Raw genomic sequence first — 24,981 nt, 5'->3', positions numbered from 1 at the left:
CTATCATCCTGGCAGCACTTGTGTTCTGCTTTGAAATTAATTTGGAATATGGCTTAATTAATTCATATTTGTCGCATGCTTTTTTATTGGGTTTTTTTTTTAAAAAAAAAAATAACAACACCCAACACCCCGTGAGATCTTATGTGTACTTGATCATAACTAAAATCTTAAACTGCGAGATACAGGTGGGTAGCCGTGTTGGTCTGCCATAGTCGAAACAAAATAGAAAATTCTTTTCAGTAGAAAATAGAAAATTTTCTATTTTTCTATTCTATTCAAATAGAAAATTCTTTTCAGTAGCACCTAGAAACCAACTGTGTTTGTTCTTGGTATGAGCTTTCGTGTGCATGCACACTTCTTCAGATAAGAAAGATAAGAAAGCTCATACGAAGAACAAACACAGTTGGTCTCTAGGTGCTACTGAAAAGAATTTTCTATTTTGTTTAAACTGCGAGAGGCAGTGCAGGATAGGCGTGCCTGGCGTGCTCTGGTCCATGGGGTCACGAAGAGTCGGACACGACTGAACGACTGAACAACAACAACAACAACAAAATCTTAAAAGAGCATGGTTTCCACATGGTTTCGATTTCTGTACCTGTTCAGCAGGTGTCACTAGATCGCGGTCCCTTTCAGCTCTCCAATTCTATGATTCTGTCATCTTCTCCTTCTGGGGCTCCGGAAATTTGGCCCCCTCGCTGTTCCGTAGTTGGCGCTGGGCGGGTACTACAATTCCCAGCATGCTCCGGGCGAAGCAAGACCGGCGTGCCTGGGAACGTCACCAAGTCATTTACATATATGTATTTCGAGATGCAAGATGGGAGGGTCTTTTCCCCCCCTCCTAGCTAGAAGGAAAGTCGGGTTTTTTTCCCTCTCCTTGGAGGCGCGAGTTTGCAGGATGCTGTTGGGCTAGAAAGCCGGTGAAATTGCCAGCCTGGGAATCTCCTCCGGAGGCGACCAAGTAAGCATTTTGGGGGTCTTTTTTTAAGGCGGACTGCGGGGCAGCGGACGGGGAGACTTAACAATGCAAGAGTCGAGCGGCTTCAGCCTGGTTTCATGGAGCATTTGCCCCTCTTTATTTTGCGCAGACTTTGTTTTTTAAAAAAAATCCTTTAAAAAAAATAGATTTAACAGGGCGCTACCCCTCCCGCAAAAATGCAAGATCTCCAGTAGTTTTGAGATGCAAGGAGGGAGGTTGGGGCAGACGGGCTTTTGCATCCCATCGATTTTAACGCGAAAACGATTTGAAGTCGCTCGGATCTCTGCCGCCGAAAACGACAAGCCTTTTTTCTTTTTACGTGGCTGAATCGGTCCCCTTGTTTCTTTGTGTTCTTCTCTCGGAGAAGGCGCGAGGAGCCGGGAAGGGCGGGTAAAAATAGGATTTCATTTTGCTTTGGTTTTTTCTTTTGCGGAAAAACCCCAGAGGACTTTCCTTTGCGGAAGGAAAGGCGGTTCACTTGCCATACTAATTTTGTTTCTCGCGATTTCCATTTCAGAAACAGCTACGCTAAAGGAGTAGAAAACGTTCCCAGGAACTTTGGGAGCACATAAAATGGCGCTCGCGGGTTGCCGATTTTTTTTTTGAAGGAAGGAAACTGCCACCCACGTGACACTGCCGTGCGAAGGCTGCCCTAATTTGCTAGAACCTTCGAAATGCTGTAATTTATATCTGCTGAAAGCCACCCTGGGACTATCTGGCGAAGGGCAGGTAATAAACATTATTATTATTATTGCAACTTATATTAGAAATGATCATCATATTAAACACAGTTAAGTGAGGGATCAATCCTGAAACCTTGGCATCATCAACACCATGCTCTAACCCAGGGGCCAGCAAGGTTTACTGGCCAAAGGCCGGATCAGTGCCACGGAAAACCTCAGCGCTGCATTGCCGCTTCGCTAGACGAAAAATTTGCTTTACGAAGACACTCGTAGAACGAATTATTTTCGTCTAGCGGGGCACCACTCTATTTATTTATATCCCACTTTTACCCCCAACTGGGATTTGAGACGTAACACAAATTAAAACGGCACAGATAAAATACAGAAAGCTAAAAAATTGTAAAAGATCACTGGTATACAATACAGTGGTACCTCTGGTTGTGAACGGGATCCGTTCCGGAGCCCCGTTCACAACCTAAAGAGAGCGCAACCTGAAGTGCCGCGCCTGTGCATGTGCGCGATGCGATTTGGTCCTTCTCCGCATGCGCATGATGTCATTTTGAGCATCGCATGCGTGAACCCCCGAACCCGGAAGTAGCCCGTTCTGTAATTTCCGGGTTTGGTGCGTTCGTAACCCGTGCGGAACGCAACCTGAAGCTATCATAACTCGAGGTGAGACTGTACTTGCACAGATAAAAGAAAAAAGCTAAAAACTCGTAAAAGATCATAGGTAAAAAGTTACTAAATCATGATCTTTTACGAGTTTTTAGTTTTTTTTCTTTTATCAGTGCCATTTTAATTTGGTTTAAGTCTTCTCTTACGGAATCGAGTATTAAAAAGGAATCTAGTTAAAATACAGTGGACGCTTGGGTTGCGAACATGATCCGTGTGGGAGGCACGTTGGCAACCCGCAGTGCCGCTTCTGCGCACGCGGGGATCACAATTTGGTTGTTATGCATGAAGCGTGATCTGGTTGTCCTGCGCATGCGCGAGTGCCGGAAACCCGGAAGTAACCCATTCCGGTACTTCCAGGTTTGGTGTGAGCACAACCCGAAAAAACATAACTCGCAGTGTTTGCAACCTGAGGTATGACTGTAGTAAAAACAGCACAGCACTATTAAAAGCCCTTTCCTTTAAAAAACAGTTCGTTCCCAACAGCTTGTTGGAATAAAACAGTCCTCGCCTGCGGGCAAAAGGACAAAAAGGAGGGAGCCAGTCTAGCTTCTCGAAGAAGGGCACTCCAAAGTCTGAAAGGATCCACCAAGAAGACTCACCCCTGTGTCCCCATGAAGTGTGTCGTTAAGCAGAGCTCACCTGTCCATGAGACGAGGTGAAGTGCCCACCCCAGGCAGCGCATGTGCTGCCGAGAGGGAGGTGTTCCAGTGCGCAGTGTTGCTCTCTCCCCCCCCCCCACCGGAGAAGCTGAGCAGCGACACAGATGTGTGCTCTGGTTCCTGCCATGTTCAGTGAGAGCTGGGGTGCAGCGGTGGGGCAAGCGAAGGAGATGGCAATTCCCGGTTCACCACAAGTGGCAAAATGGATCTGGCTGTCCCTGTCTGTAAGTAAGGGTGTTGGAACTGAGAGAAGGGCATCCCGAGTTTCCACAAGTTTATAAGGGAGAATACGGTCTTTCAGATTGTCTGGGCCTGGCACACCGGATACCCTCTCCCCAGGGGTGCAGAAGGAGCCTGCAGTGTCCAGCACGGCCGGGTGTGAGAATGCTGCTTCCGCAGCATATTTGCATGGCACTGCCCAGCTGTGGATAGGGGTGGAAGCACTACTGCAACGCCCCTTTCCGCCTCTCGGGTCAGATCTGACCCAGGACCGGGGCTGGGTGCGAGTTGTGCGCCGGAGCCAGGCCCAATCAGGGAGCCTGGGGTGCGTGCCTGGATTTGCCACCTCTAAAAAATGTGCCCAGGGCTGCGCAGCCCTCCCCCTCCCATGCTATACCCCTGTCTGGGCCTGTGTGCATTTTGTTTTTTAGGGAATATAGCTAAGCTTGTGCAATAAAGGGCAAGTTTAGTCTTTTTGAATTAATTGGTAGTTGTTTAAACAATGTGGTTAGCATTGAACTGCCTGCAAAATTGAAGGTTTTTCTAAATCTAAGGCAATTCAGTGGCAGAGCAGACACTTTTGCAAGTAGAAACTCCCAAATTCAATCCCCATCAAACTCTATATAATCTTTTTGTTCCTCTCCTGTTGTTTCACTGGAGCATTTATTTTCAGTTTTAAATTTACTCAATATGTTTATTTTAAAACATTTGTAGCTTGCAGTTCAAACCCCTGAGGATTTGGTAACTTCGATGAAGGCTTGTTGAGTTCTGTATGCAGATAGCTAGAGGCTCATGAGGCTTCAGAAAGTAATTGTGCCTGGATTAGTCAGCGGCCATTTTGCAACTGACTTAGCGAGCAGCCATTTTGTGACTGGCTGACTCAAAGCAAGTTGTTTTCTGGTTATCTCCTGCCTTTGGGCTCTTGGCAAGGAATACTGGAGATAACTGATTAAGGAAAAGCAAACTAGGTGGGGAGAAGCATTGCTGCCTTTTGTGGACTTTTGTAAATCCCTTTTATCTCAAGTATTCAGCTGTACGCCAGGCTGATTAATAGCCAGAGAACACTGGAGTTTAATTGGTTTTCCTATCCTCTTACAAATCAGGTTTAAGTTAGTATTTTGTTTTTTCAGTGTTTGGCACAATCTTGGCTTTTGTTTCACGGATGGCAGATCAAAGATTTTGGGATCTGGAAGATTCATAAATATCTTGAAAAGCTGTTTGGCTTTATAGAGTAAGCATTTCCTGGCCGGTATTTGTAACTGATCTTCATTCCTCAGGTACTGTACTTGTTTCAAGTTTGGGGTTCAAATCACTCAGCTATAACAGGGATGTTCAGGCTCTAGACTTAATGAATACTGGCAACTCCCCGTTTATGTGGGGGTTATGTTCCACCCCCACTTCCACATCCACAAAATTGCCTAAAATGGGGAGTTGCCTGTATTGGCTCATCGGATGGAAGGGGAATCTTCCTCGTGTGAGACCGTCCCAGAGCCTGAAGAGGATGTCCTCTTTGGGCTCTGGGAAGGGTCTCCTTGATGTATTGGCTTTCTCAGAGCATTGGGGTCAGGCAACTATCATTGTCATGTCTGGGCTGTGATCCCTAGACATCTTGATTACTGGTGTTGGTTTTGTGTACAGTGGTACCTCCAGTTACGAACAGAATCTGTTCCGGAGTCCTGGCTGTATCCCAAAAATTCCATAACCGAGGTGCCTGTTTTGTGCGAGTGGCAAATACACTCCTTCTTTGCCGCATTCGCAACCCAAAGTTTACGTTACCCGAAGGTAACGTTACCCGAGGGTCCACTGTAGTCTTTGTGTGTCTATACGCTGCTCGCTCTTCTCTTGGGTGGTTTTTCCCAGTAGACTGGTTGGTTTGTGGACTTCTCCTGGGCCGCGGTAGCTACATCAAGGATGGTAGGCAAGCGAGGAACATGCACACAAACAGACCGACTGACAAACACAACACATAAAGGAATCAACAGGTAATCATACATGACACAGACAGGGTGGGACCAGAGAGGGTGGTGGGAACAAATTACACACTCAGAAAACAACAACAACAATTTATACCCCGCCCATCTGGCTGGATTTCCCCAGCCACTCTGGGCGGCTCCCAGCAGAATATTAATAATAATTAAAAAATGATAAAAGATCACACATTAAAAACTTCCCTACAGATGTATAGATAGATATATGGGGGGAAAGGGGGGCAGTGTATGTGTGCATGTGTAAAAAAGTTAAAAGGTTTTTTTAAAAAAACAACAACAGTTTCCATGTGCTCTGGCTTCCATCACGATGTTCTGTTGCACCAGAAGCGGTTTAGTCATGACCCGGAAATCTTAGCCACATGACCCGGAAATCTGTCCACGAATCAATGTCGGCTCCCTTGACCTGAAAGCAAGATGAGTGCTGCAACCCCGTACAGTGGACACTCAGGTTGCGAACGCGATTCGTGTGGGAGGCGAGTTTGCAACCTGCAGCATCCGTAACCCGCAACGCGCACGCGCGGGTTGCGATTTGGTGTTTTTGCTCATGCGCGAGCACCGAAACCCGGAAGTAACTCATTCCAGTACTTCCGGGTTCGGTGCGGTGCACAACCCGAAAACACGCAACCTGAAGTGGCCGTAACCCAAGGTATGACTGTACATAGGAATCAGGGATGACTCGCACCCCGGCCATCACCTCTTTAATCTTCTAGCCTTGGGCAGGACATATAGAAGTATAATCAACAGTACCAACAGGCTAAAAAAATACCGTATTTTACGCTCCATAAGACGCACTTTTTCCCTCCTAAAAAGGAAGGCGGGAGGTGGGGGGAGGCTGCGGGAGCAAAGCCTTCGCTCCATAAGGGGATGTTGCTGGATCATGCCAGCAGCTCCGTTCATGGAGCTGCCAGCACGATCCAGCAACATCTCTGCTGCCTCTTCCCGCCGAACACAGCAGGGCGTGGGAGGCAGCGGGAAGGCTGCTGGCATGATTCAGCAACATCCCCTTCGCTTCCCGCTGCCTCCCCCCATCCCCCGCCGTGTTCAGCTGGAGGTGGGGGGAGGCAGCTGCGATGCCTGCTTTTGGGATCGGTGGGCGGCAGGGAGGTTGGTGGAGGATTTCCTCCACCACCCCACGCGCTGCCCGCCGACCCCAAAAGCAGGCTTTTGGGATCAGTGCCAGGCACAGGGTGGTGGAGAAAACAGCGGGGATGCTGCTGCTTTCACCACCACTCTGTGCCCCGCACGCCGATGCCAAAAGCAGGCTCATCCCCGCTTGCTTTAAAGGGACATGGGGACGAGGGGAGAAATGGAGCGTTGTCCCCTCGTCCCCATGTCCCTTTAAAGCAAGCAGGGATGAGCCGCTGTGAATGGAGACGGTGCTCCCCCTCCAGCGGCCCCTCCCTGCCTTTTAGAGGAGGAAAACCAGGAAAATATTTTTTCCTGGTTTTTCCCCTTTAAAAAACAGGTGTGTCTTGTGGTCCGGAGCGCCTTATGGACCGAAAAATACGGTAGCTTCTATCCATGGGCTGTTAGGCTGTTGAACGGAAAATAACATAGCACAACCGACTTGCGAGGTGGTGTGTTGTGTGATAAGCACGCAGAGTGCAATGAGATTGAGTGTTTGAGTGAGTGGGGAAGGGCTTGTTTAATTTCATTGTACACAGGCTGTACATTGACAATAAAGGTATTATTTATTAGAGGTTCCCTATTGCCCTAACTCTAAGATTCCAGAACTGACAACATTAATCACACAGATATAGCTTGAGCTCTGTGCCGTTACCACCGCAACTGGCTCGTTTGACCTAGCACCAGTGATTACCTCACCCATCAGGTGATTTATGCTTATTCTACTGCTTAAGCAGCTTGCGCACTTTGGCGTCAGTGCTGTAGATCCAAGGGTAACTGTGTTGTTTGGAGCTGCAGCGCCACCAACACCGAAGTGCGGAAGCTACAAGAGCTGCTTAAGAAATTGGAGCAACAGAATGAGCTGCTCTGCATTTGCAGCGCTGGTGGGGCTCTGAGTGGCAGCTCCTTGGCAGCATCCCCAGCAGTGCAGGGGTGGACACCTTTGTGCCCCTAGTTGTGCCTTTAGGTGCAGCTATCAGCTTCTTCTTTGGTGATCACTCATAGCCGAGTAAGATTGTCTTCCGTGAACACGGTCCGTAAGTGACTATGGAGGCCAGTTCTGGATTCACATATCCTTCTACAATGGGGACATAGGTTTCCGGGCGGGAGTTGGTCATGGTGAGGGTTTGCTAAGTGTGCCGTTGTCTTACCATGTTTCTCCCTTTCACACTGAATTCAAGTAACTGACACCTTTGCTAAAGGCTGTTCTACAATTGACGCGCTCGCAGGCCAGTGTTTCCAAGTTGTTGGTCTTTATACAGCCATACCTCTTGTTACGTCCGCTGTGGGTTGCATTTTTGCGGGTTGCGAATACGGCAAACCCGGAAGTGTTTTACTCCTGGGTTTTGCTGCATGTGCAGAAACATTCTGCACAGTTTGCGCATGCGCAGAAACACAATATTGCACTTTCACACATGCGCGATATCGCTACTCGGGATGTGGACTTTTCGGGGTGCGAACGGCACCCCGGAACAGATCGTGTCCGCAACTCGAGGTACCACTGTACTACATTTTTAAAGATTTGTTGCCATCAGCATTTCGCTTTCCATTTTTAAGTTGGGAATAGAGTAGTTTTGGAAGACTATAATAAGGTATCCACGCAACATGACCAGTCCAACAACATTGATGTGGAAGAATCAATGGGGAGTGGTTTCCCCATTGCCATTGGAGGGCTGAGTGTGCGGGGTGTGTGAAGGACGAGTTCAAATGGGGGGGAGGCATTCACTTCTGGGGCTGAGCCTCTTAGCGACACCCAGTACCAGAGGAGGGGGTGGTTGCTGCAGTGGCACGGCCTTCCCTCGCTCAGTGCTGGCCACTGGCGACACCTAGAAATGGAGAAGGGGGTCGTGGATACTGCAGCCACGTTGCGGCAGAGGGACCCAGTGCCAGGGAGCAGCAGCTTGGCAGGCCTTTCCTGCACTCATCGCGGCCCCCTTCTGTTTCCTGATTTTTTGCCGCGGCTGCTGCTGAGTGAGGGAAGGCCATGCCAAGCAGGAAAGGGATGTCACTGCCGCTCCCCGCCGCCAGGTCCCTCTGCTGCTGCTGTGGCTGCAGCATCCATGACCCCTTTCTCCACTGCCGGATTTCACTGCCGTGACCGGCACTGAGCAACTGAAGGCTGTGCCGAACTGTAGCATCCACAACCCCCTTCTCCACTTCCGGTTGTCGCCAAAGTGTGGAAGCTGCTTAAGCAGTAGAATAAGCTTATATTGATCATTGACATCACTAAAGCCCTTTAGAATTCATATTACATTGTTTGGTCTCGTGTTGCTCTGTTTTTTGATTCACAAATTTATCTGGGCAGCCAGTTTTCAGAAGGATAGTCCACAGGGCATTACGATTTACAGTGTTGAAGGCCTTAGTCAGGTTAATAAACACCATATACAGGGGTTGGTTTTGCTGTGCATTTTTCTTGAAGCAGTTGAGCAGTTAAAATCATGTCCACTCTCCCCCTAGAAGATGAAAGTCTACTCCATGTATTCAATGTTTTTGTTCAGGTAGACCTTTCCAGAAGAATGTGTAGCCTCCTTTTTCTTCCTTCAGCCTCCTTTTTCTTCCTTCCTTCTTGTGAGTTTCTTGAAGTGCTGTAATATTGATGTTACAGCGTTGCAGCTCTCTTGCAATGATGACAGTTCTGCATTCGGGCTGCTCATTATCTGTGTTATCCAACCAAATTCCTATGTTCCATGTTCCAAAGTTCAATTGTCTTTTACGACCGCTAGGTGGTGACTCCACTGGGCGCAGTAATCGAGTCAGCGGAAAAGGGAGGCAGACTAGGAACCTGCAAGCCCACTTACCACGACAAGGTGATGATCCAGCGAGTGAGACAGCTGCCAGCATCCCATTGCTGCTACCCCCCCCCCCTGCCAGGAGCAGCCCTGCTGCTATGGCTGAAAAATCGCTGCCTCGGCCCCAACAAAACTGGACCCAGGTGGCCACAGAGCCATTGAAATCCTGTGGGAGTGGGAGTGATTGGCTGTGGGGTATTATCTGGCTTGTGCAACACCAAAAGAGGCATATCTTTTGGTGCCCTGCAGACCAACTGACTTGTTTGGCCTTGCAGCCACGCCAGCCAGGTGGAGAGGTTAGGTGCCAAACAAGGACGCCTGGATATCACTGCCTTGCAAAAGGCCAGTTATTTGTCACAAAACGTGACTGCCACCCAGCTAATTTTGAACGCTGTTTCCAACATGAACCCCAGTCAGCATCAGTGAAGATTTGAAATTTCCTTGCTTACTCTGTAGATATTCTCATTCTTAATTATAGAGATCCTTGTAAATAACTCAGTTTTTGAATTCTGTTTTGACCTACAACAACTAACCTCTGGGCCCATAACCTGTTGGGAACCTGGTATTACACACACACACACACACACACACAGAGTGAAAGAGAGCGCACACAGTAGTGTGGATCTTGTTCTTGCATGCAACAAAAAACTACCACACAGAAAGCAGGATCAGTAAAGGTCCATATGCTTTTACAGCTGATGAAGTAACAGATATAGCAAACAACTCTGGACAAAGTTGTGCAATGTAAAAAGAATAAGTTCCAGCTTTCAGTCTAGTTCAGACACGGCTACATAGAGTTTCCCCATTGCTCTAATTCCAAGACTCCAAAAGCACAACCGACACACATTAATCACACAGATGTAGCTTGAGTTCTGTGACGTTACCACAGAAACTGGTTCATTTGACTTTGCAGTGGTGATTTCCTCACTCATTGGGAAATTAGCTCCTTTTCATGCTCAGCTACTCCAATATGTTGGGTGTGTGTGCCACAAGCTCAGTGGTTAAACTCTCCACAGGAAACAGCTGTTTAGCAGAGTTGTTTTTATTAAGCCAAGATCAACGCACACTATTTATAGATGTTACAAGTCATATTCTCTCTCTGAGCTCAGAGCTGGTTCCTTGCTTCAAAGTCCTTGCCATGACAGATTCCTGAGATTAGTTGCTTTCAAAGCTGCTTTCCTGCAATTTTTTTCAAAGTCTTCAGTCTTCCGCACTACTCCAAACTCTCTTCTATCCCATACTGAATGCTGTAGCTTGAGCTTCTTATTTATCTACATGCCAGTTCTGCACGGCAATACTGATAAGACAGTCACAAGAAGCCTGCAGTTACATTGTTGGGAATGATTCATCTGATTACTTTTTTTAATCCCATCTGATTACTTTTTATTTTTAATCCCACTACATTCCCCCCCCCATTACATTTTTTCTTTTTTCTTTACTTTCCTGCCTTTTATGCCCACTCATGCTCTAAACATTTAGTAAACTTAAAGCAAGAGGGATGTGTTCCATGAGGAAACACTTCGGATTTCCCTGACAGATTTTTATCTGGAAGTACAGATAGTGAGTGCATGTCTGATCTTGACAGGAATCCTGTTCCACAGAACAGGCCTCCCTTTCCCAGACTTGGACTGTGAAATAGATTTACCTCACAGAATTCACAAACATCACTTCATTATTATTATTTTTAATTAAAAGGGGGGTTGTGGGCTTGTTTTTAAGAAAGGAACTAGGACTATTTCCAAGTTTGTTTTTGTGCTGATAACTGACAGGGAAATGTAGAATTAACAGATTTCCAAATGTTTCCTGTTGTGTTCACATGTCAGTTAAAATTTGTTACTTAAGAGCATTTGGATTTCAAACCTTTTCAGGCTAACAGGGTTGGAAATAAATAGTTGGAGATCTTGAAGTTGTAATAACTTTCATCTCAAAATGGAAATGGTGACATTGGGGCCTGTTTCCCTGACTTGCTTTCCTCAGCTCTGGTTCTCCATGGTCGTTCTTGGCTATTAACAACAGCTGGCCCAACGGGAATAGTGTTTTGGGTAAAGCTTTTAATAGGATGGAGGTAAATTAGTGGAGGTCTGCTACAAAAGTTGTAACGGTTTGGTGGGGGGAGGATGGCAACCTTCGTTGTTAGTGAAGAAGGAAACCTTGTGGCTGGGGTGGAATATTTTTGAAGAACTGGCTAAACTCCGAAGCAATACATCAACAAACATGGAGTCCCTGCAGTGGCAAAACAAGCCTCCCTCAGATTCTTCCCATCTCACAGCACTGAGGCTGTTTTTTTTTTAATGAGTGACCCATTTCTTTGCCATTTCCCTGGCAATGTTGATTGCCCTTACCCCTGCTGTATTTGAAACAGCAACTATCAGTTGCTTCAGATTACAGTGGTACCTCCGGTTACGAACGGGATCCGTTCTGGAGGCCTGGCCGCATCCCGAAAACTTTGTAACCGGAGGTGCCCTTCTGTGCACGCCCGCGCGGCGAAACCCGGAAGTATACACTTCTGGGTTTGCCGTGTTCGCAAGCCAAGGATTACGTTACACGAAGGTAACGTAACCTGAGGGTCCACTTTACTTGCAAAGACATATCTTTTTGCTCAGGATTTCCCTGACATGTAAGATATTACTGTATTTCTCTCTTCATACTGTGTGTGTGTGTTTATTTGTTTCTAGAATGCTGTTTTTATGATTCTGGTTTTTTTGTACATGGGTTTTAGGATTCTTTTTAATAAAAAAAAAAACTAAGTGGCTTATAAATGTGTTTTAGATAAATAAAGTGAATTATTGAATCTGCTTTCAAAGCCGCTGAGGGTGCAGACATTCAGCAGGTGTGAAGGTTTCAGTCACTGGACGAAAAAGAAATGTGCAAAAAGCATCAGAGCAGAACCAGAGAAAAAGAGAAGACAAAATGGCTGCTCTTGTCTTCCTACAATTGCCAGGGAAAGCCAAGAGCCAAACAAAGAGGAATTGTGCAAGGGAATCTTTTTCCTGGTATGATGAATTGTTCTGTGCCTGTTTAAAAGGCAATAAAACTTCTCCGCCATAGACAAGGTTTAAAACTATTTACTGATTATCACCTCCATACACATTACAGGAAGTCATCCATACCTGCATATATAAGATAAGATGCAATCTATAAGCTTGTTAAGTACCATTGTATGTTAAATTTAACCTTACTCCAGCAAAGCCCAAATTTCTGTGAAAGCTTTGTACAAAGTTCTGTTGTTTGCAGTTTTGTCCATATGTCAGCAAACATTTCTTAAGTAGCACAGTACACCAGTTCAATTTTGCCTTGCTGAATCATACCATACACGTTTAAACTTAATGTCAATATGTTTTGTTCTCTTTGTGCATTTCTGCATCTCTGCAAAGCTAATGCATGCCTAATTGTACACTTCTATAGCATTTTGCATTTGGATGCCTCTGTCAGGTAACAGGCTTTTATTTATTTTTTAAATAAGAATTTATTGTATTTTAATAAAAAACATACACAAAATACACATACAAACAATACAAAAACTACAAAACAAGATACACACCAACAAAACACTTATTTATCCATCCTTATCCTCCTTATAATCATAAATTTGGGACTTCCTCGCATCCTCTCTTCTGCGTTCATTTCTAATCTTCTTTAGTAACTTTGTAACATTATAAATCTACTTTCTAACACCTAATCTTAATCTTACAATTATCATCAACATATCTTAAATCTTATTCTTATCAAAATCTTATTCTTATCATTAAAAACCACCAAGTCAATCTTATTCTTATCAAACAAAACATCAAATTCCACATCTCAACCTCTTTTGTCCTCTTTTAACTAAACTTTGTTATACTGTAGCCTGTATTTCTTCTGATTCGAATTTCAAATATTTTTTTAAAAATCACAATTTATCAATTACCTAAATGTTTCTTCCAGTCCCATAAACCATTTTCTCTCTGGTTTCAGAGTTCCGTGGTCAACCTTTATAATATCCCCTTTAAATATTCCTCCTTTACCCCACCCCCCTCCTGTCCATCACCACCCTTCCCATTACCTTTCCCATCCCCCACAAGTCCTCCCCCCAAAATTCACCCTTTCCAGCTTCTTCTTCTGTTATTTCCTTCATATTCCACTTTAATCTTGGTGTTCTTCGTTGTAGCTTCATCTCCTCCAGACTGTTGCTTTCTTCTTGATAAGTAGTTGCTCTGACATCGTCAAAAGGTATCTCTTTTCCACTCTCAGCTACATATTGCATTTTCCATGGTTGTTGTTCTCGAGCCCTTGGACTCACACTCCAAGGGATCATTGTACTGTCCGGACTGTGGGCTCCCCGCCTCTCACGCCAAGGGAGCCTTTCTTGTTTTCCAACTTGTGTAACCTCCTCTTCAGAAAATTTCTCTGGAACTGCATCCTTTCCATCGAGTGGATCTAAGAAACAGTTCTCTAAAGTAGTTCCAATCTGGGTAAACTTATCAAAAATTCTTTGCTGAAGTAATTGTAATTCCAACAATAGCCTTCACTGAAATGGTGTCAGTGTTGAGTCAATTATTCTTTAAGCTTCGAGGACACCGTGGGATTTGAATAAGCAGGAAGTGGTGAGCTCTCAGTAATTTTCCAACTGCGCAATCAAGTCCTAAGCCGCCATTCCCCGCCTGACCCAGACTCCTTAGCCCCAAGGGTTTACTGTACTGTCCAGACTATGGGCTCCCCGCCTCTCACGCCAAGGGAGCTTTTCTTGTTTTCCAACTTGTGTATCCTCCTCTTCAGAAAATTTCCATCCTTTCCATCGAGTGGGTTTGAGAAACAGTTCGCTAAAGTAGTTCCAATCTGGGTAAACTTGTCTATAACTCTGCTGAAGCAATTGGCATTCTAACAATAGCCTTTGCTGAAAAGGTGTCAGTGTTGAGTCTAGCATTCTTTAAGCTTCAAGGACACAGTGGGATTTGAGTAAGCAGGAAGTGGTGAGGTCTCAGTAATTTTCCAACTGCGCAATCTAGTCCAAAGCCGCCATTCCCCGCCTGACCCAGACTCCTTGGCCAGGGGGTTAACAGTATCTTTCCTTTTAGTTTTGTAATCCACAAGAAGAAATAAATCGAACTCTCAGTCTACCCCCCAAACAGGGTTTTCTAAGGTATACAAAATCAGCTCTCCACTTAAAATAGACAGATCTTTCACAGCTACAGTTTTTAGGTGTTACTTTAAACTTGCTGCTGTCAGAGAGAGAGACGGACTTCCTCTTTTGATCTCTCACTGTAAGCCGAATTTCAATAGAATTTGCAAATCAATAGTTCTCAGTACTTACAGAATCCTTCTTTTGTAATCCAAATTAGGGGAAAGCAAAGCGCTCATCTCCGTCAGCCAGGTAACAGGCTTCTAACATTGGATCTTGCCTTTTTGATTCAGACAAAAGCTTTCATTGCTTTCATTGTTTTCATCTTTTGTTTACTTTTCTCAGATTCAGCATTCTGATTGGCTTGTGTATAAAAACACAATGTCATCTACATAAAACAACCAGATGCCTGCAGCTGTACTATGGGAGGGGGAAACTATTTCTGCCAACTTGGGGAGAATTAATCCTTTATTCATGTTCCTTAGCAGGGAGATGTACTTCAACAACATCCAGTGAACACCATAATACATGCTTCTGAAATAAATAATAAAAATTAAAATGCCTTTTTCTTTAACGCAGGGAGGAATTCCACTTATCTTCCAGAAACTCTCCGCCATGCCCTCTGGCCTCCTCTTTGGATGATGGTTTTGAAGAACAGGCCAATTGTTGAGTACCCTGGAAGTTGCTATTGAAATATTGGCAGGACCAACCTTTGTATATCACTTGCCAGGTGGGGCAAGCAACCCAAGGCCTGGACAATATCAGCAGGCACATAGCTGTGAGATTTGGATTTCCTAAAAGCAAAGAGCAGATATGGAGAAAGCTTTGGACAGCTCGGGTAAAGTCCCCCAAATTGTACAGGTTATGTACTTTAAAGGGCCCCCAAGGCCTGTTTCTCAGCTGCCTGAAACTGGGCTACCCCAGCAACAGGAAACTCAGTGGCAAGAATTCCTGAATGCACTGCAGCCACCTAATGCAGGAAGGGCAAATTCATTGCCTACGGAGCAGGTGCCATGGGACGACGCCAGGACATTCCTCTCCGCCTTTGAGCAAGTTGCCGAAGCCTGCCGGTGGCCGCGAGAAGAGTGGGTGGGCCGCCTCCTGCCGGCGCTGCGAGGCGGCGTGGAGCATTTCTTTTGCCAGCTGGATCCCAGGGACAGGACTGACTTCCTGAAGGTGAAGATCGCTCTCCTTCGAGCAGACGCCATCCGCAGGGAGTCTAAGCGCCAGCACTTCCGACAGTGCCGCTACCAGGAGCTGGAAGGGCCGCGAAGAATTTACAGCCAGCTGAAAGAACTCTGTCGCCAATGGTTGAAGCCGGACAAGTACACAAAGGACCAGATCCTGGAGATGATAATCCAGGAGCAGCTCCTGGCCATGTTGCCACCTGAAGTCCAGAGCTGGGTGAAGGAGTGTGGGCCGGAAGACTGTGTTGAGATGGTGGCACTGGCAGAGGATTTCCTGATGGGGCGCCGCTCTGCCAGGTCATGGGTCAGGCAGGTGAGAGATGAGTATTGAATACTCCTTGAGTGCCTAGTGGGTGGGGAGTATCCAGAAGAAAATGGCCTGTGCTAGGCTATACTACACATTGACCACTTGTTAACCCCCTGCCTGTCAATTTACAGATTTTTTCAAGGTGACTAACAGGCAACATCACGTAATAAAATAAGCAAATACCACCTACCAAGTCTTCAGAAGCCTTCTAGTATGGCTGTTTCTGGTAGATGGTTGTGTGGGAGTGAGGAGACAGGCCAGCTGAAGCAGGCTTGGTGCTCCAGTACTTAACATATGTTTCAGACAAATTTTTAAGCCTGTAATCAGAGCTTGCATAAAGGATCTTTGGTTTGATTTTGATTTGTCTTGTATTAAGCAACTTGGAGGAAAATGGCTTCCTCCAGATCACTGGTCTTTGGCTTGCCTCTCTTTCCTCTCCTTGCTCCCACCTTACACGGCAGTAGGAAGTAGATAGCACTGTCTTTTTTTGAGGGGGGGGCAGTAGCCAATATGGTCGATAGCCAGTGGTGATAGGAGTGTAGCATCTGGAGGGCCGCAGGTTCCCATGATGTTCAGACTGTGATACTCGTTTCAGACTTTTTGAGCTGGCAATACATTGCGACTCCTCAGTCGTCACCAGCACAGCGCACCTCACCCTAGGCTGTGCTGTGCTGGTGACGGCCAGGGAATCAATGTATTGCCACCTCAAAATGGCCTTGATCAGCTGAGAGACAGGCGGTTTAAGGAAGCCTGCTTCACAGCCGAGCAAGCCCCCTGCCTCCGGCTCATGTGAGCCAAAGGCATGGGGCAGCTTTAAACTGCTCTGCTGAGGGGCACATGCGCAGCAGCCCGCACCTCAGCAGAACAGAAGGCCCCCCCCCAGGGCTTGATCAGCTACCTGCCCCATAGTTTTTCAAGCCCCTGTACCGCTCTAGCTCCCTCAAGCAGGAGCTGCTGATATATCACAGTGTTGAAATCCACCTATTGCTCAGCCCTAATGGAGAGCCAGTAACTCACCAGATGTTGGACTCCAGCTCCCATCAGCCAGCATGGTAATGGGCTGGGGATGATGGGAGTTTGTAGTCCAGCAACATTTGGAGACCCTCACAGGTTTCGCCATCCCTGTGGTAACATTTGTCTGGAGGACTAAGAAAGTAGAACCAGTGAAGTCAGTTGGCTCTACTGATACTATCCTCCTAAATTAAGCGGCAGAAGAACAAGGTCTTGCCTATGAGACTTATCCAGATCTTACTGCTGTTGGCCAACAATGTCCAAATTAAAAATAATAATGGAGGTGGAGGGGGGTGGCAGCTGAAAAGCTTAAGAAGGTGCTCCCTGGATAATTGGGCATAGTGGGATACAGTGCTGCATTGTAATATTGATACTGACAGGAACTTGATGATGGTGAGGATCCTCTTGTGGGGGCATGCTCCCTTTTCTCCCTTGCAGGAGAGAGAACCTGTTCTTATTTATTTATTATTTAGTTCATGAAATTTATACGCTGCTTAGTTTTAAAGAAAGAAAAAGGATAGCCTCAAAGCTGTTTACAAACAAAAGATCACCATTAAAAAACCAATAACTTCTCTCATTAATTTCCTAAGTATATCCTGACATCTGTGCACCGGTGATGCCCCAGACTTGACTTGTATTCAATTTTTAGTAAACAAAAGCTGCCGTTCTTTTGGAAAGAATCAAGACTGTGTTTCATATTTCCTGTTCATTCCTTTTTGCAGTAATAACAGTAAGCCGAAATAGCCTGGTGGTGGTGGTGGTAAAACAGCCCCACTAATTAAATTCAGGTGTTTAATAGTTTTTGGTGCACTGGTTAATAATTTGCCAATTTAAAAGGTACAGTCCAGCTTAATTGACTTCAGGTTGAATCCAGACTCAAGTCATACTTGAAGTAGACCCACTGACTGCAGTAGTCACCTTCCACGTTGAGTTCAGTACGTCTACTTGTGAGGATGAGCGAATCGGGCTCAGGCCCTTTGTGCCTGCTTTGGAGTAGACAAGGCAGCCACATAAATGAAAACGTTTCAGTTTTGACTGGAAAGAAAAGGAAGCGAGGGGGCACCACAGTGGTGCCGTTTATCCGTAGCCTTCCAATGATGTATCTTTGTTGCTTTGATCAGGTGCCAGGCACAAGCTCCCTGGAGGCAGAGGTGCCTCTGTCAGATGCCGCTCAAAGACAGCTCTTCACGGGGGTCAGCCCGAATGTCATGTCTGCAATGGGTAAGGAATTAGGAGGTGCTCTTCCTTTTCTGGCGGTACGCTATAGAATGTTCTAAATAATCCACTCCAATATGTTTCAGTATGGAAGAAATAGCAATCCTTGAAACTATAGCAACTGGATTGTGCTTTGGATTTATTTATTTTAATACTCATCTTTCCACACTTGCAGCAGTAGGAACTGTTATATTTTATTGTGCTTTCCTGTTGCCTTTCTCCACTGGGTGTGGGGGGGGGTTGTATGTTATGGCTGTAAAATTGTACTTGCAATGAAAACGAAAAAATATTGCTGAGAAATGATAATAGAAAAGAATAATAGAATCATAGAGTTGGAAGAGGCCACAAGGGCCATCCAGTCCAACCCCCTGCCAGGCAGGAAACACCATCAAAGCATTCCTGACAGATGGCTGTCAAGCCTCCGCTTAAAGACCTCCAAAGAAGGAGACTCCACCACACTCCTTGGCAGCAAATTCCACTGTCGAACAGCTCTTACTGTCAGGAAGTTCTTCCTAATGTTTAGGTGGAATCTTCTTTCTTGCAGTTTGAATCCATTGCCCCGTGTCCGCTTCTCTGGAGCAGCAGAAAACAACCTTTCTCCCTCCTCTATATGACATCCTTTTATATATTTGAACATGGCTATCATATGCCGATAATGCCAAGGTTGCAGGTTCGGTCCCCAAATGGGACAGCTGCATATTCCTGCATTGCAGGGGGTTGGACTAGATGATCCTCAGGGTCCCTTCCAATTCTATGATTCTATGATTCACCCCTTAACCTTCTCTTAAAAGAACACAACCCTGTGGGCTGCACCACTCAAGCAGGGGCGTAGGAACGGGGGAGCGGTAGGGGCAGTGCGCTCCCTGTGCCACATCTCCGGGGATGACAAGGCATGAGGTTTGCCAGCGGTGGCACTCCAGCGCCGTATGGACAGTGCCGGGACCCTCTGCTCGCGGCTACAGCCACATGTAGAGGATCCTCCATTCGCGGCTGCAGTCGCGAGCAGAGGATCCAAGCACCATCCGTAGGGCGCCAGAGCACCGCCGCTGTCAACCCGCTACGTAGCACGCATGCGCAGCGACGCCCCGTCGGACACGTCATGTTTGCCGCTCCGGGTGCCCGAGCGGCTTCCTACACCTCTGCACTCAAGTAACATTTTCATTGCCTATTTCTCACCTTCTTCCACATGTTGCAGGCTGAACATCTGCAGGCGGAAACCTTCACCCCACAGGCTCCCCACTGCAGATGTCCAGCACCCAGTGTGTGGAGGAGGGACCACAGGGACATGACAGAGGGGGAGGTGGCCAAAAGGTCTCGTCCCTGTTTTCCCCTCTTTGTGTGAGGGGCACCACACCTGAAAAAGACAGGTGAATGAAGGGATAGAGGAAGCCATTCCACCTGAAGGCCAAGTTCATCAAATGCTTTAGAATAGGATGAGATTTGTATAGAAATTTGTCCACACTACCCAGATGGCAGGAAGAAAATATGAGTTGATCTAACAATATTAATGCATTGTTTTTATTGTGAAATGGTTGAGGGCAATGAGAATACTGGGAAAACCAACCAGGTATCTGAAGAAGTGTGCATGCACACGAAAGCTCATACCAGGAACAAACTCAGTTGGTCTCTAAGGTGCTACTAGAAAGAATTTTCGATTTTGTTTTGAATTTGGGAAAACCATTGTTCTTCTTCCCATTATTATACCAGTTAGTTGCTGGGATTCAGAAGTGCTGCACTCACGTCCTGTGGGAGTGGGCTTGTTTGGGTCATTCCCATTGAGGCATCAGGTTGGCCACTGTGAGAGACAGGAGACTGTTCCAGATGCGCCTTAGGTTTGATTCAGCCGGCCTGTTCTTAATGCTTCTTTGTTTTTTACGTCTTCCCCTGCTCCTGTGTTTTGCAGCCAATGAAATGGCATCCATGAGGAACTCTGCTATGTCAGTACCTCCTGTATTAACTCCCGAAGGACAGGGAATGACTGGTGTTGGGCCAGCTGAGGTATGTGAAAGTTTGATAATGGTTTCATTCAGGGCCTTTTCTCTTGTCAGGAACTCTCAGGAGCAGAGTTCTGGAACCTTCCGCCCTGCCCCCTCAAAAAAATCCATTTTATTACAGTCATACCTTGATTCTCAAACAGAATGTATTCTGGGAGTCCGTTCGACTCCTGGAACCGTTCAAAAACCAAAGCACAGCTTCCTGCAGCCAATTGGAAGCCGTGCCGGACATTTGGCTTCTGAAAATCATTCAAAAAACGGAACACTCCCGAGTTTTGATCATTCGGGAGCAGATTTGTTTGGGAGCCAAGGTGTTCGGCTTCCAAGGTATGACTGTATTATTATTTAATCCTGATTGGCTGGCTATCCGCTCAGCCAATCGCAAGCGGGCAGCCCACCAGGGCCTAGCAGTCTTCCTTTTCACTACATGCATTTTCCTGAAACAGTCCTAGTTTGTTTCCGCTGCCAGCTTACAATTGCTAAGGCTCCCATTTTGCACGGAAGAGCCTGCAATCTAGAAATCCTAGATCAGGTGAGTGCAGTGGTGATGGGTTGGGCTGGGTGATGTGCAGCAGCACTGGGCAACCTCAACTTGGCTCCACAAGTGCAAGCCACCCCACCCATGCCTTGTGAAGCCAGGAGCAGGGCTGCCTAATGCTGCTGTTGATTGCTGGACGCGGGAGCAGCATTAGGAACAGTTAAATTCCTGAACCTACCCCCCTCCAAGAAAACCACAGGTTTCATTGGCTAGAGGCAGAGCCAGTGTGGTATAGTGGTTAAGAGTGATAGTCTCGTAATCTGGTGAACCGGGTTCGCGTCCCCGCTCCTCCACATGCAACTGCTGGGTGACCTTGGGCTAGTCACGCTTCTTTGGAGTCTCTCAGCCCCACTCACCTTACAGAGAGTTTGTTGTGGGGGAGGAAGGGAAAGGAGAATGTTAGCTGCTTTGAGACTCCTTTGGGTAGTGATAAAGTGGGATATCCAATCCAAACTCTTTTATTTTCTCAGGCATTTTAAAACAAAATTACTTTGTAGAACTAGTGGAAAAGGAAACTACATTTTCTAGCACTGCAGCTGTCTTGTTCATTAAGTATAGTGGTACCTCGACTTACGAGTGACTCGACTTCCGTATTTTTCTACTTACGAGTGACCTCCGGAAGCGAAAAAATGGCTGCCGCTTCCGAAATTTTCGACTTGCGAAGGGAAAGCGGCGGCACAATACCTCAACTTACGGAAATTTGAATGCTTTTTTTTTACTTCTGAATTTTTTTCCCGTTCCGAGATGGCGCCTTCGACTTAACGAAGATTTCGACTTATGAGCGCGCCTTCGGAACGGATTAATTTCGTAAGTCGAGGTACCACTGTATTGCAGGAGTTTGGAAGAGAATTTTTTTAATGCTTTCAGTGCTTTAGTGTTTTGTGTGCAACTGATGGCCCATCGCCAACTAATGAATATGTACTTCTTGAGACCTAGTCTGAGGCCTGCGGGAGATCTGAGCAAAGTTTGCTTTCCTGTTTCAGGAGCCTGAGGATGTGAAGAATGTGCTACCCCACCAGAATCCTCTGCACTTAGCAGCAATGCAGGAGAACGGAAGTAATGCCAGTATTTCTGGTGAGCCTCTACTCCAGGGGTCCTCAAACTTTTTAAACAGGGGGCCGGTTCACTGTCCCTTAGACACTGTTGGGGGAACAACCCCCCGTCGTGTGCAGAAGAGTGAGAGGACCAGCCCTGCCCCCACTCCAAGAGGGGGGTTTCCTGCCCATCCATCCTGTGGCCCCGGCTGCCTCCAAAAAAGGGCGCTGGAGCCTCTCAGCACCAGGCTCGATACTGCCCAGGCTTGCCCCCGGGCAGAGACACCCATATGTGTCCCCACTTCTCCAAGCGGGGAGGGAGCGGCCGCCAGTTTCTCTTCCCCTCGGTCCCCACCCCTGCCTGCTTCTCCCTCCCTCTCTCCGTGACACCTGTCTGCCTTTACCTGGTTCCCGGCCCTGCTGCCTGGGTCCAAGTGGCTCTTCTCCTTCTAAGGCAGATGCGGTGGCAGTCAGGAGAGCAGCAGCAGCGTAGCAAGACGGAGCAGAGGGGCGAGAATGCCGTGTTCTCTCCTCTCCCTCAGCCCGTCCTTCCTTTTCTTCCTTCTTTCCTCCTCCCCTCTTCCATCGCCTGCAGCCCGTGTCCTCCCTTTCCTTCTCCCTCCCGTGCCCTCCTGCTGACCTGCATTTCTTGCTCACCCCGTCTCGATGGAACTTGCGAGGCCTCACCTCAGGCAGACATTTTTGGGCTTTGGAGGCCTCAGCACCGCCACGTTCAAGGTTCCTGCTCTGTATCTGCACACGACGGCAGCAATTAGAACAGCAACCTCAGCAGCAGCGCTGCGGAGAGAGCGGTGGTGATTAACCTTTCTCTGCTTGGCGAGTGCTACTGCCGCCACTGTAGTTTGAGGACCCCTGCTCTTCTACTCTTTGGGGGTGGGGGGTGGTCTGCAGAGTGGGTTAAGGCTCTGGTTAAGGGTTGAGGCCCTATTCATGGGGCTTCAGGCCTTCATTAATTAACTAGGGCTCTATCCTCAGGACTGAAATTTGCACCCCACCCCACCCCAAAGAGATGAAAGTGGCAGAGTGGTCAATTATACTGCTTTATTAGAAGAAAGTATAGACTTACCGTACAGCATGCAGAGCCTTGCTGCCTTTACAGGCTTGTGATCTACACAAGAAAAGCAAGCATACGCCATGACATGTCTACGTAACTTGGCATTTAAATACTCTTGCACAACACAATAAAAAAATTCAACAAATGGAATACTGGAACACCTCCATGTCCGTGTACTGACATCTACATGCAGAGCCAGCAATTGTAAAAGTCAATGTTTGCTGCGAAATGAAGTACAAATTTTCACTGACCCCAGTGGGAACTGACAACGAGTCAAGCCCAAAGTCCACTTGAGGTATAGAAACATATAGGCACAGGTAGAGGTGCAGCCAGAAAAGGAACATAAGAACCACCATTTGAAATTAGGTGCCAGGCATGTTTTGCAAAAGGCAACCAGCTTTTTGCGAGGAAGTGAAGCTATCTGGTTGCCAGATTGGCAACTAACATCTCCGGCTGGCTCGGCTGCGATGCCACAATGGTCAGCTGGTCTACGGGGCAGCGCTGCACCAAATGAACACCTCTTTTGGTGCTGTGCGAGCCAACCAATTCATGCAGCAGCGCAGCAACAAAAAGATGCAGTGCGAGTCCCTGGACTGGCTCTGAGTTTGATTGCTGCGGGTCGGGGGAAGTGCCACTTACCCTACCACAGCATGAATCACCTGTGGAAAAAACAATATGGCAAATAGATTTTCTGTTTTTGTACCCGTAACCCAAGTTCCAGCAGCCATGTGGCGAATAGCTTTTCTATCCTTGTTTCTAACACTGCCCAGGACCATCCGCAGTATAGTTGTACCTTGGAAGTTGAACGGAATCTGTTCCGAATGTCCATTCAACTTACAAAATGTTTGAAAAGCAAAACGCTGCTTCCGAAAATCGTTTGAAAACCAGAACACTCACTTCTGGTTTACAATCATTTGGGAGTCAAAATGCACAATTTCCAAGGTTCGGCAACCAAGGTTTGAGTATTTTTTTAAATTTAATTTTTATTAAGTTTCCAAATTTTAACAAATTGATCCAAATTATTAAATGTTATACAATATCTTATATATCCTGCTGGCCTTGATCCCGGCAAATTGCTCTCTTCTCCACTCCTGGTGCAGTTCACAAATATATACCGTGTTTTTTGCTCCATAAGATGCACTTTTTTCCTCCTAAAAAGTAAGAGGAAATGTCTGTGCGTCTTATGGAGCGAATGCATGATCCCTGGAGCCACATTGCCTAGGGGCCAAAAGCAAATGGTGCTCTTTTTTTACAAAGAAGAGAAGGGGGTGTTGAAAGGAAGCTGCTGAACAGCTGTTCAGCCAGTGATAGGGAGAGAGATAAGGCTCCCTTTCCAGCCCCGCCCCCTTGCCCAGGCCTCCATTGTTGAATGCAGAGGGAGGCTGTTTGTTTCCCCAGCGACATGTGACTGGCTGATTAGATTATCTGTCTGGAAACTGTAGAAATGGCTGTAGGACTAGAAGCTGCAGAACTGAGTTGAACCCCATAAAAACGGGGCTTTTCCTCTTTGCAAAAAAAAAAAAAAAAAAAGCTGCACCACTTTCAGCTGATCCTCAAAAAACCCAGGGCTTTCCTCTAAAAACTAGGTGCGTCTTATGGAGTGAAAAATACGGTAGTCCGTTTGTTCGAGAGGGGAGGTGTAAAAAAAAAACATTGTAAAAACCCTTTGCAGAGCATAAATAATTGACTCTCCTCTCTCCCTTGATATCAGATAACATAATGCCAGCACACGGTTCTTTCATTTTGCAGGAGAGTCATTGGCTTGTCTCCCCCTCCCTTACTTTCCAGCTGCTGTAGGGTTTTTCACACTTGTTAAAAATCATTCAATCATTCAAATACCTTCTTGGCTCAAATCCAGTCCTTTCGGCAGCTGATTAGTTACAGCCCGTTATCATATGCTGTTTCAGGAGCACCCCATAATTAATGCCAATATTCCAAATTCTTGACGAACCTTGCACAAAGCATGTTGCTGATGGAGGCTCGTCCACGGTGGAGACACAAACTCCCAGGTCGCGCCTGCTCTGCCTTTCAGTTTGGCAGACATGGGCATTAAGCAGCACAGCGGGATGCAGTGAACTCCCCAGAACCCCCTGAGGGAGGAGTATTGCCAGGAATTTTACCTCGTAAGTCCTGGCTTTCCCCTGCTTGAACCTCCCCTCTGCCCCAGAGGAGAGCTAGCGCCATGAATCATGGGTGTGGTTGGAAACCCTACATTTTCTTCTAATAAAGCCTGAGAACTGATCACACTGGCGTTTTTGACATCCTTTGGTATCAAACGTGCATCAAACCACTTCCACAGGCCCTCCTTTTGAGCTCGTGGATCAGGACAATGCACAAAGTACCTTTTATCTCTTAAGTTGAGTAAACCACAAGCTCATCTCCAGTGTCACAGAAAAACCCAGAGGTTC

At 46.6% G+C, this 24,981-nt stretch overlaps 1 protein-coding gene and 1 non-coding gene across 2 annotated transcripts in view; both read left to right on the top strand.

Annotated features, from left to right (window-relative positions):
• Positions 1-858: 858 nt before the first annotated feature.
• Positions 859-24,981, top strand: part of LOC117042622 (zinc finger protein 197-like) — a 41,530-nt gene continuing 17,407 nt past the window's right edge. Inside the window, exons 1-6 of the mRNA XM_033142169.1 lie at positions 859-958; positions 1,494-1,705; positions 14,792-15,712; positions 17,839-17,938; positions 19,836-19,930; positions 21,448-21,538. Of these exons, the coding sequence (XP_032998060.1) occupies positions 15,026-15,712; positions 17,839-17,938; positions 19,836-19,930; positions 21,448-21,538 (973 nt within the window). The 5' untranslated portion in view covers positions 859-958; positions 1,494-1,705; positions 14,792-15,025. The remainder of the gene's footprint in view (positions 959-1,493; positions 1,706-14,791; positions 15,713-17,838; positions 17,939-19,835; positions 19,931-21,447; positions 21,539-24,981) is intronic.
• Positions 16,845-16,976, top strand: LOC117043072. The gene has a single exon (XR_004426152.1).

The sequence above is a fragment of the Lacerta agilis genome, chromosome 2 (genome assembly GCF_009819535.1).
Source record: "Lacerta agilis isolate rLacAgi1 chromosome 2, rLacAgi1.pri, whole genome shotgun sequence".
Taxonomy (NCBI): Eukaryota; Metazoa; Chordata; class Lepidosauria; order Squamata; family Lacertidae; genus Lacerta; species Lacerta agilis.
The sequence above is the reverse complement of the archived record's forward strand: the minus strand, read 5'-3'. Positions and strand labels throughout refer to the sequence as shown.